This window comes from Drosophila simulans, chromosome 3L (genome assembly GCF_016746395.2).
Source record: "Drosophila simulans strain w501 chromosome 3L, Prin_Dsim_3.1, whole genome shotgun sequence".
NCBI classification, from domain to species: Eukaryota; Metazoa; Arthropoda; class Insecta; order Diptera; family Drosophilidae; genus Drosophila; species Drosophila simulans.
Genome location: NC_052522.2, coordinates 16,944,721 through 16,956,435, shown reverse-complemented (window position 1 = coordinate 16,956,435; position 11,715 = coordinate 16,944,721). Strand labels below are relative to the sequence as shown.

The following is an 11,715-nucleotide window of genomic DNA, read 5'->3' as shown; positions in this document are numbered from 1 at the left end:
ACATAGGTAGATTGGAAGATGCGTATGTTATCTATATATGTAACACCAATATATCTTTGCGCTCTTCTTAGGTTTTCAATTTTATCAGTAGTTTACATGGACAATCAAAAATAAATAAGTTTTTGTATATAAAACGTCAAATATCTTGTATTCCAACTAAATGTTACAGAATCGTTAATTTGTTTAGCATTTTCGTCCAGATACATCTTCATTCGACTAGTTCGCTCCATCTCAACACATTAAAATTCAGATTTCCGTAATATACAAACTGGGGTCCTTTCAAGCACCTGGTCTCAACTCGAATGGCAAAGTCTGTTCCTGGTGGCAAGACGAACGGATTCTGAGGATCTTCCTCTCCGCTGATTAGGTCCTTCAGATATTCAAGTAGAAACTGCGGACCATCCACTATAAACTTTATAAACATTCGAGGAGTGCGCTTGGCTTTTGAATTTGGCTGAATACTGTAGGTGTACAAAGTGCCTTCCAAGCCCCTCTGTCCACTGAAAGAAATATATGATTGGATCAATCTACGAACATAGATATGCATTAAGCACGTCTATTACCCATAGTTCTGGTTGCTCTTCTCGTGGAAGAGCAGCTCGGCCAGAATGGAGATGAAGTAGATGCGTCGTTGGGACTCCACAGTATTGAAGCTGGATTTTGCTTCTTCAATGACACCGATGAAGGTGTGGCTCAATTCGACCTCCACGTTCCAGTGCCAAAAGGTCTTGCCGAATCCCAGGATCCTAAAATTTCGAAATTGCTGCAGAGATATGTGCACAGCTCACAACTCGGTAGACTCAAGGAGCAAAGGACTTAACTCACTCGCAATAGGCCGAAAATTGCCATTGTGTAATGGAGGCGCCTAAGTTTCAGTCTCTCAGCACTGAATACGTTGAAGGCTTGCTCATTGAGGATCAGGAAATGGACAAGGAACTTGCCCAGATGGTCAGCTTCATTATAAAAAACGGCCTCCTTAGAGTGAAAGTGCAGTAGACTGATGGCCACGTCGGATTCACTGTCCTCGTCGGAAAAGTAGCTAATAGCCGTGCGCAGGACCTGGGGAAAGTGGTTAGATCGTGTATCGAGTTGAGAACTAACCCACCTGCAGCATGATCCTTTTCGCGCTACTCTGCTCCTCCGAGAGTCCTTCCGAATGGGCCACCTCGTAGGCCTTGTGATGATGCAGTATGTACGCCGTGCTGATCTGCTTCAGTTCCTCCGAAGTTTCCCGCAGCAACTTGTGGTGGTATAGGTCCAAATGGCCCATGACCATATGCAGCACATCAGCCGGCAAGTCCTGCAATCGAACTTGTTTACCCACTGGAGCCTCCTCCATTCGACTGGCCACGGATTTGTGAATATATGCGTAAAAAGATATGTACTAAAGAGTTGTATAAAAATTCTACATAGAGAGACAACAAATGATGCGTGCTAGCTGGAAATTTGTATGTAAAACACACCTACTGCGCTCGGCTTACATTTATTTTTTGATTGTATTTTTGAGAAATTTATGCATTTTGCTTTTGATGTTTGTATTGGTGATACACTGTGTATACAAAATATCAGCAATGAAAAAGGGTAATGTGTCGGTATACTGCGCCTTCTCATGAAGGACCTATCGCACCTAGTGCAGCGTCGACAATCTCGTCCAGAAAGAAATGCAACACGGAGCCATCCACACCCAACGGTCGTCGATCCTGGCACTGTGGGTGCACCGTCCAAGTCAGCCAGGTGGAAGGAGTAGAATGGGAGTTGCAGATCGGGAGTAAGATGCGCCTTCTTCCTTAAAATCCTCCTGCTCTCGCCAGAAGCCATCACATCTGCTCCTTGACCAACTTGCATCCAAGCCACACCAAGGTGGATGCATACTGCGTGGTCAAGATGACCACTCGATGTTCCTTTCCGCACATACAGCTGTGTTCATAAAAATAGCAGTGTTTGGTACCTGCGAGTTTAAAATAAAAAATTCCTATGACTTACAGTTTTAATGGGCAAATTTTTTTGTTATAATAACATTAGATATTTAATTTCAAATAATTCAATTGATTCTTCATTAGTTTCGAAAATATAGATTAAAACAACATAAGAGGAAGAAATTCTGGTGTTCTCTGAAATAGCAGTGCTATGATAAAATAGTAACGAAATGCAACTTGACTTCGAACTAACTTAGTTTTTCTTTTTAATGCGTTAATTAGGGTTTAATACTTGGTTGGATTGCATTTGGGGGCAACTTTTGCCCATGCAACCTGCACAACTTGCCAAAGCTAAGCCTCCTCTATATCTGTGGATTTATGCAGGGTACTGCGGTTTTCGGGCTTCCATTCATATTTAATGGCATTGGATACCCATTTGGCAGAACATTCAAAGTATAGAATGAACTTCTTCATTTAATTTCCTTTGGAAAGAGCTTTTTAAGTTTGTTTCCACACCAAGGTTCGCGTCTTCACTGAACGTTACATCTTTATGGTTTTAAAATGACTTATCCATAAAGTGCTATAATATGCACAAAAAAACGTGACCGTTGGTATTTTAAATGTATATCGGTATTATTTAACCTTGCAGAGAGTTCCATGATTTTACTTAACAGTTTGGCACGAACTAAAGAGTTCATGATTGCTATATAGCATTGTTCTCCTGCAAATGGGACCCATCCGCTATGACATTCGATTAACAGTCATGAGAGCATTGGGTTTAGATATGCTATTTGTATTTTATGTATTTGTATTTTATTTTATTTTATAAAAAAATAATTAAAGAGGGTATTGAAAATTCACTACCTAAAAAATATCAAGGTTTATGAAACTATGGTATTTATTAATAGACCGGTCGGTATTTTCCATTGTTTTTGGCGCGGTCACACTTAGTAATAAGAAATTTCTTACGCTTATTATTTCACCATTTAATTTGCGAAATCCGAGAGAAATTCAAAAGAAACCGGGTGTGCGTGGCGGCGAATTTCGGTGTCAGTTTGAAAAACCCATTATTTCCGTACCAAAATTGTGTCAGTGTGAGAGGCTTGGAGGCGGTGGCCACGCAATCCGGGCGACCGATCGTTGGGTAACCTAGCGCGAGAACCGAAAAACCGCCGTAGTCATGGCGTTCCGGCTGTTTGGCACGGCCAAAACGATGGCCGGAATGATGCGGCGCAACTACACGGCGGGTTCCTTGCCGGGAAAGGTGCCCACATCCCTCACTTACAGGGCTATCCAAGTTTATAATGCCCCCTCCTTTTTTATGCAGGGACAACGCACACACATGGGAGCCACGGGCGCCGGGGTTTACATCATGCCCACGGAGCTGTCGCCTCTGCTGCGCTACGTGGTCAAACAGATCCAGCTGCTGTGCAAGAAGCCGCCGAAGGGATTCGAAAAGTATTTCGAAGCCGGCGGCAAGTCGTCTGGCCAACCGAAGGGATCCGTCGGCGATAAGAAGCCACCCGCGGGTTCCAGCAAATCCGCCTCGGAGAAGCCCAGCACATCGACACCCGCCTCGGTTAAACCCAGCAGATCCCAAACAGACGCGAAATCGGACTGGAACTTCGGCATGTTCAGCAACAGCTCTAGGGGGCCGGCAGGAAAAGGAGGCAACTCGCTGGGCGGACGACCTCTGGGCGAGAACGGTGGCGGCGGGGACAGGGAGCGGTGGATCCTTCTGGGTGCCATCGGAGCCGTCGTCCTGGTGGGTTCGTTCGCCTTCTTCGAGATGGGCTACAAGGAGATCTCGTGGAAGGAGTTCGTCAACAGGTGAGGTCTAGCATTACGTGTTGCATAAGAGCTCGATCAAAACATGTGAAACTAGAAGCTGTGGAATATATGCCTAATTCCATGGATCTAGATCTTTCGCCTGTTGTGATACGATTGCGATTCTCACTATTATATTTATCTCTATTTCCCAAAAACAGCTACCTGTCGAAGGGCGTCGTGGAGAAGCTAGAGGTGGTTAACAAGAAGTGGGTGCGAGTGCGTCTGCAGCAGAACAGCAACAGCGGCAGTGGCGTCTTGTGGTTCAACATCGGCAGTGTGGATAGCTTTGAGCGAAACCTGGAGGCGGCCCAGACGGAGCAGGGAACGGAGTCCATCAACTTTGTGCCCGTTATCTATCGCAACGAGGTGGAGGCCGCCAGTCTGACGGGTCTTCTGCCCACGTTGCTCATCATAGGCTTCCTGGTCTATATGATGCGGAAGTCCGCCGATATGATGGGTGGAGGCCGTGGGCGCAAGGGTGGTGGTCTTTTTGGTGGCGTCATGCAGTCCACCGCCAAGCTAACCAATCCCAATGAGATTGGTGTGGGTTTCAAGTAAGTTGGCGAGACTTCACAGTACATACCTAATACCTATTATATTCCTTACAGAGACGTTGCCGGTTGCGAGGAGGCCAAAATCGAAATCATGGAGTTTGTTAACTTCCTGAAGAACCCGCAACAGTATATCGATTTAGGCGCCAAGATACCAAAGGGTGCCATGCTAACTGGCCCACCCGGAACGGGTAAAACGCTACTGGCCAAGGCTACCGCCGGCGAGGCGAATGTACCGTTTATTACCGTGTCGGGATCCGAGTTCCTCGAGATGTTTGTGGGCGTGGGACCTTCTCGTGTCCGCGACATGTTCGCCATGGCCCGAAAGCATGCTCCCTGCATCCTCTTCATCGACGAAATCGACGCTGTGGGTCGCAAACGTGGTGGAAAGACCTTCGGTGGCCACTCGGAGCAAGAGAATACCCTTAACCAGCTTCTGGTGGAAATGGATGGCTTCAATACCACTACGAATGTGGTCGTACTGGCCGCCACTAATCGTGTGGATATTCTCGACAAGGCTCTCATGCGACCAGGTCGTTTCGATCGGCAGATTTACGTACCAGCACCTGATATTAAGGGCAGGGCGAGCATCTTTAAGGTGCATCTGGGTAACCTGAAGACGTCGCTGGACAAGAACGAGCTGAGCAGGAAAATGGCTGCACTGACACCAGGCTTCACAGGCGCTGACATCGCGAATGTGTGCAACGAAGCTGCTTTGATTGCCGCCCGTGACTCCAAGGATTCGATCGTACTCAAGCACTTCGAGCAGGCCATTGAGCGTGTTATCGCTGGCATGGAGAAGAAGACCAATGTTTTGGCGCCGGAGGAAAAGCGAACGGTGGCACACCACGAGGCTGGCCATGCGGTGGCCGGTTGGTTCCTGGAGCACGCAGATCCTCTGCTGAAGGTCTCGATTATACCACGCGGCAAGGGTCTGGGCTACGCCCAGTATCTGCCCAAGGATCACTACTTGCTGTCCAAGGAGCAGTTGTTCGATCGCATGTGCATGACGCTCGGCGGCCGTGTGGCCGAAGAGCTGTTCTTTAATCGCATTACCACTGGTGCTCAGGATGATCTGAAGAAGATCACCGATATTGCCTACTCCCAGGTGGTGCGTTTCGGCATGAACGAGAAGGTCGGGCAGGTCAGCTTCGATGTGGGCCAGGCCGGTGATCCCGTTTTCAGCAAGCCCTACTCGGAGGACACAGCGCAGCTGATCGACAACGAGGTGAGGTCGATTATCAAATGTGCCCACGAGGCCACCACTAGTCTGCTGACCAAGCACAAGGAGAATGTTCAAAAAGTGGCGGAAAGACTGCTCCAAAATGAAGTGCTCAGCCGTGATGATATGATTGAGCTGCTGGGCCCACGACCCTTCAAGGAGAAGTCAACCTACGAGGAGTTCGTCGAGGGAACCGGCTCCTTCGAGGAGGACACCACTCTGCCCGAAGGCCTCAAGAGCTGGAACAAGGAAAAGGAACGAACGGAGCCTCTGGACGCTGGCAGTACGCCAACATCGCCGCCCACCAAGCCCGTAACTGCCCAGAGCAGTTAGGCAACGATCTTCGCTCATGTGGATGGGGAGTTTTGGAGTGTTAGTTCGAGGGTGCCGACATCTGTTTGTTTTTGTTGTAATCCCCAAACGCGGACCGGAGAAAACCCCGACATGTGGCAGATCGAGAGGGCTCAGGGAGTTCCTAGACCTTCTGGAGTTACAATTCTCCACGACGCGTTCATTATTGTTTTTGCATAATTTTAAGATACCCACATGGATAACTTGTTCCCGTGTTGAGCAAATAAGTGCTAGCCTGTACTAAATTCCCCGTATGCGTAGTTTCAAAATGGCAATAAAGAATGGAAATGACCTGTCAGTGTGGAAAAGCGAAATTAAACGATGTTATCAAGGCGAAAAATTATTGAATCAGTGTTGTTATTGCGGTGGATGCCTTACGGTTTGAACCACGTTTCGAAAACAGCAAAAGTTGCAATTTGACGAATGGATCTGTGACTAAAGTATTTTCTCATACATTGTATTGCTCCATTATGTAGATTTCATACAATAAAATCTTATGATAACACTGGAATACAAAATTTGTTCAAAATTTGAAGCTGGGTATTCTTGAGTTGGCTGATAGTGACAGGTTTCAATTTTTCTCAGTGTGAGCTTTTAAAGCTGCACGCGGCCTAAGAGAACGCCGCTCTCTTCGGCAAGCTTTTTCCGCAAACTTTCGCCGGCTTCTCTTCCTCGCTGCGGCTTATCACTTATCAGCTGTGATGCTGAAGTACATGCGCCATGTGCAGCCGGTAAATAGTGCAACTGCCGCAGTCGGCGCCTCTGCCGCTGCCGGTGCAAAGCTCCGTAGGGGCAGCAGCAGCGGCAACAACAACAGCAGCAGCAGCAGCGAAGGCAGAGAGTGCAGCAGTGCAGTCGACGTCGCTGCCGCCGGTCGTTTTGGGGCCGTCAGTTGGGTTTTGGGGTCTCGCCGCTCAGTGTCGTCTTGTTGGTTGTCGCGTTCGTGTGCGCGCACTGAGAAAAGCGGAACGCCAGCGTTGCACTAACCGTTGCAGTTTCTATATTCCTCTCGAGTCGCCCGATTTCAGAGCTGTTCGTACCGCTCGTGGAGTGCGTGCGTTTTAACCAAAACAACTACCAAATCGCGTACAAGATACCAAACCAATACAACCGATAGGCCCGAAAGGAAAACCCCATGCTGTGGAGGGCATTTTGCATTTTGTTTACCTCGATGGCTGTGTGGAGTGCAATTTGACGATTATATAATATAAAATACAAAATACAAAAAAATAGCGAAAACAAGTAACAGTGCGCGGCATTCGATTTTAATTGCAATCAACTACAATAACCGCTGAAGTAGAGGAGTTAAAGCGCAAACCTCTCCCTCGCACCCCCGCCCATCCTCTCGCTCGCTCTCACTAACACATTGCGTTTGTGTTGATCTTTCCTGCAAAATGGCTGCCGGCCGGCAAAATAACGGCAACATCCATATTTGATCGATAGAAAGAGAACGGCAGAGATCCCTAGCGATTTCATGTTTGATTTATTGGATTTTAATTTCCTGCGACTTTCCCTTAGGTTTTTTGTTTGATTTCTTAGAAAATTAAAATTATGTATTTATGACAAATGGTGAAAATTATATTTAAAAGTGTTTTGCCACTGCATTTATTCTGCTTTAAGATAGGAAGCAAATTATCATTTATCAATTTGTGTAAAATCAATCAACAAACACATGTATTACATAAAATATACATTTGATTAATATTATCGTTCCTTTTATTAGGGATCTTTGTGGTGATCACGGCTGTACTAACGGTAACTTCGATTACTGATCGATCAATCGAGCGCCCCCTGTCGGCGATCTCTGGCCACACATGTGTTCCCTTAGCTCTGTTTTAGCTTATCGTTTATTTTGTTTTATTTTGTGCTGCCAATTGTCGCAATTGCAATTGTCGGGTCACGTGTTTGTTGCTGCCGCCAGTTAACTTCTGCTCTCGTTGTAACGGTGCATGTTCCCTGTGCGGGTGTGTGTGTCTGCTGGTGTACGATTGTGTGTGTGCGTGTCTGTTCGTGAAAGCTTGCATGCTGCGCGTTATTATATTGTTGCTGGCGTTGTTGTAATTTTTGTTGAGGGAGTCACTGCATGCAATGTTCTTCTTGCCCTTTCGCACCTCCCTCTCTATCTATCTCTGTCTTTTTCTATTATTTGTTGTTGTTTTTACTGCTGTTGTGGGTGTGGGAAAGATCAAGGCGCGTATTAAGCACAGAAAATGCAAAAAAGAACACACAAAAAATATAGGAAAGCGAATAATTTCAGAGAGAAAGCAACGGAAAATAATTGCTTTAACAAGCAAAAGTTCAAAGCTATAAAATTTGGATGCCAGCATTTTTGAATTTCCGAAAAATTGTTTGGGGAACCTAAGGTGTTTCTCGCTTTAAAAAAGTGATATTTAAAACCATTTTTAATTATTAAAAATCGTTCAGATTATTTGACAACGATGGGAATTTATTAAATTAGTAGATTTCTTTTTAATAAATACTTGAAATTATATAATTTTAACAAAATCTCACAAGAAGCAATTACGCATACTTCTAATTTTAATAAAACATTTAGATTTTTAACCTTTTATCTTTAGTTTTCTTAATTTTTTATGAGTCGCCTTTTCCAAGAAAATTAATTTGATGGCTCATGTCATTTACATATGTACTAAAGTACTAAGTCAAATTTATTTCAAACAAAGATCTTTTTCAGTCTTAGTACCGCATCCCAATTGTCACTCAGCCGTTACTAAACCGCCCCCCCTTTTTCCGCCCGTTCCTCACCTGGCTTTTCCACGGCTTTCCTCCCTCTCTCTCTATCGCTCCCACATCGGTTGCACTTTTTTGCATTTTACGATTGTTCGTTGCGAATCATTGCATTTTAGGGGGTGGGTGGGGGTGGCGCAGCAGCTGCGAATGGGTGGGAAAACGAGGAGGGGCGAGGGGGAGCGAGTGAAGGGGAAAATTGCATTTTCAAAAGTTTCCCTGGGCAAAGTTTAAAATTGCAATTTAATTAATTTTTACCAAACACACCGAAACAGATCTTTTGCAGTAATATGTTGCCTTCAAATCAATTGGGAAACCAACAACCAAAGTTAACGCAACGTTTCTAAAACTTAAAGTCTAAACACCAAACCAAATAATAGTTACAAAATACACAATAATATTTAAACCAAACCAAAAGTGGCCTGCAAAACGAAGCAACCAAAACAACCAAGAAATGTGATTCAAAGTGTGCAATGTAACCAAATTATAATTAGCAAGCTAAATAAAACGATAACCAAAGCAGAAGAAGAGCCGTGGAAAATCAGCGGGAAAACCAAAGCCAGGCCAAATGGAAAACAAGGAATCCGGCAGCCAATCAAACAGCCAACTAGCAGCCATCGTGGCCAATGATTAAGGGAACACTTTGTTAGCCAACTCGTAGTAGCAGCATCCCCCGTCCACACATAACACCCAGTAACACAGCCACTCAGCCGCACAGAACCACTCGACCTCCCCTCGCATCTCGATGCCCGCACAGAAGGCGTTGGAGCAACAATTATAGAATAGACAGCCAGACAACCACATCAGCTCCGCTCAGACCCAACTGCAAACTCCAATCACCAGCTCCAGCTCCAACTCAATCTCAATCCCGAGCCAAAACCCCCAACATGGACATCAAGATTGAGCAGCAGCAGCAGCAACAGCAAGTGGAGCTGGGACCCTGTTCCCCCTCGGAGGTGCCCAATGATCCCGGGTAAGTGTGCTGCTCTTATATGTATGTGTATACCCTAGCGATAGGTATCTCAAAAAGTGAAGAATATTCTTTAATCAATTCGAGGTTGATTCACTTATAATACCACGGCTATATAAACAAAGACATGTAGAAGTATCTACAAATTACCATCCTTAAAAGTTTGGAATCTGATGTAGTTAGCAACTGAGTATCTCAGATTTTTGTGCATAATTTATATTTTAGTTGTGTAAATCATAATTAAGATCTTAAAAAATTTTCCGAGAGAAGGGCATCCAAACTTCGCAGTGCCGAGTTGTACGAGAACTTTTTTATTTAGTTTGAGGTCGTGGACGTGGCATTAATTGTTTAAGTTTTAAGTTTGTCATTATTGAAGCGCAGGGCGCCGGAAGCGAATGGAGCATGGCCTGGGGAGCGGTGTCAAGGCAGTTAGAGTTGTTGACAGAAAGTTTTCTATGTCAACTGGGTCCGGAACTGGCCGAAAGCGGCCAGAAATGGACGATGGCCCAGCTGGGGATCCAAGTCTGCGAAACTAATTAGAAAACAATTTGCCAAGGACATCAAAATTCAATTAAAGCCATTCGGCTTAGTGCTTTAGTGCAATGCAGTTGCTGCCCTCGACTCGCTTTCATCCTTCCGGCTACAGTTTATTATCAATCTGATTCCCCAGCTTCCAGCTTCCCAGCCCCGCATTCAACATTTATACTTGTGCCAAAATGGGTTAAGTTGTGATTGCGGTGTCATATGCAGTAGATTAATTGCGAGCTGCATTGCTGATAATTTGCATCGGCTTGCAGTAGTCTCCTTGGTGGTCGGGGGTGCAGTTTGGCTGTCAGAAAGTCGGACTAGCAAATGGATGATCCGGTGATTGGCAGCCAAGTGGACTGATTGAAGGTAGTGATGGAGCGGACTTTTGACGCAGCCCATAAAGTGAACAATTTACTGAATAGGGAGCTCTCGTCGTTTTGTTCGAATTCGCATAGAATGTAATATTTTCAGTTGAGTGGGAATCCAGAAAAGATGTATGATGATTAGAAATACACAAAAAGTGAACTATTTCACAGAAAACTTTATTTTCAAATTGAATCTGGCCATTGGTTCCTATTCAATGAAAATTGAAACTCTAAATTAGGCAATAATTTATCAGTCAGCCACTTAAGTTCATTTCATTTCCACGAAAATTAGTTCAATTCATTGATAATAAGAAGCTAATAATTATAATAGCTTGAATTTTTGTATTGTTCAAATGATGAAAATTTCAATTATATTTCTAAAACTAGAATAGATAGATAGATGAAATTTTCCTCCTTCCTTTTAAACCCATATTTTGGCTATTTAGCTAAGTTTTATGAGAAGCGCCGAGGAGGGCTCCACAACTGCTGTATGCCAATTCATGCCATATAAGCCCTTTGTCATTGAAGTGGCCCAGGGAGAAAAGCCAGCACAAAATTGGAAAATCGCTGCGAATCTAGAAAAAAAGCCATAGGTACAGCCATATGGCCCGGACAGCCGTCGCAATCCATTGAACACGCAATGCCCATAAATTATGCAGTTCATGCATATACTACATACATACATGCACATAGATGTACGGTTATAAATATATCTATTATCGAAATGCTGCAAATTGTATAACCCAAGTGAATTTCAGCACTCCACAAAGGGGGGCGCGGATGCTGATTGCAGCTCATCTCGTCTATTTGCATTAGTTTGGCAAACTCGCAACAACACGAGAGCAAAAATAGGCTGGGCTGGGCTGCCGACTCGCTTTTCCCTCCAAATCCCTTGCCACATTTCTCGTGGCGGGAAAGCGGAGGCTACCGGATAAAAGAAATGGATCACCTGCTGCTCGCTGAGCTCCGACGATGCTGGCAGGTGCAACAACTGCAACTGAAACACCAGAAACTGTTGCAACTGCCACCAGTGATGCACTTTAGTTGTACCAAAGGGTACTACTTGCTCAGGGATTTCTTTTTTTTTTAGGGATTTTTAGGGATTTTTCCGGGAATTTTTTATGGAAATTGTTACCTTCTTAACGTTCTTTATAGATACTTTTTGTTAGTACCTTTTATATATTTTGTCATATTTTTTGGGTTTTTAAAATCAACAATTATCATTTTAAAAATTTCG

At 44.6% G+C, this 11,715-nt stretch overlaps 3 protein-coding genes across 13 annotated transcripts in view; 2 read left to right on the top strand and 1 right to left on the bottom strand.

The window, feature by feature from the left end:
• Positions 1-166: 166 nt before the first annotated feature.
• Positions 167-1,458, bottom strand: LOC6738432. 2 transcript variants are annotated; one of them, XM_002085205.4, is made up of 4 exons: positions 1,106-1,452; positions 826-1,059; positions 564-763; positions 167-500 (listed from the first exon to the last, which is right to left on the bottom strand). In XM_002085205.4, exons 1-4 carry the CDS (start codon positions 1,337-1,339, stop codon positions 209-211), a joined length of 960 nt encoding a protein of 319 aa, XP_002085241.1. In that variant the 5' UTR covers positions 1,340-1,452; the 3' UTR covers positions 167-208. The 2 variants fall into 2 exon arrangements, with proteins under 2 accessions (XP_002085241.1, XP_044778766.1); XM_044922831.1 differs by lacking the exon at positions 167-500 and having other exon boundaries at positions 570-746; positions 1,106-1,458.
• Positions 1,459-2,835: 1,377 nt separating this feature from the next.
• LOC6738431 (AFG3-like protein 2) lies at positions 2,836-6,213 on the top strand. The gene is made up of 4 exons (XM_002085204.4): positions 2,836-3,180; positions 3,244-3,746; positions 3,905-4,300; positions 4,355-6,213. Exons 1-4 carry the CDS (start codon positions 3,097-3,099, stop codon positions 5,850-5,852), a joined length of 2,481 nt encoding a protein of 826 aa, XP_002085240.1. The 5' UTR covers positions 2,836-3,096; the 3' UTR covers positions 5,853-6,213.
• Positions 6,214-6,757: 544 nt separating this feature from the next.
• The window catches only part of LOC6738429 (RNA-binding protein Musashi homolog Rbp6), a 175,273-nt gene continuing 170,315 nt past the window's right edge, over positions 6,758-11,715 (top strand). For 3 of the 10 annotated variants that reach the window (XM_016169357.3, XR_005544106.2, XR_005544105.2), the window contains exons 1-2: positions 6,768-7,166; positions 8,891-9,588. In XM_016169357.3, coding sequence (XP_016032275.1) covers positions 9,503-9,588 — 86 coding nt within the window. In that variant the 5' untranslated portion in view covers positions 6,768-7,166; positions 8,891-9,502. Of the gene's footprint in view, positions 7,167-8,890; positions 9,589-11,715 lie in introns of all 10 variants that reach the window. The other 7 variants (XM_016169352.3, XM_016169353.3, XM_039294377.2 and 4 more) reach the window with 7 other exon arrangements.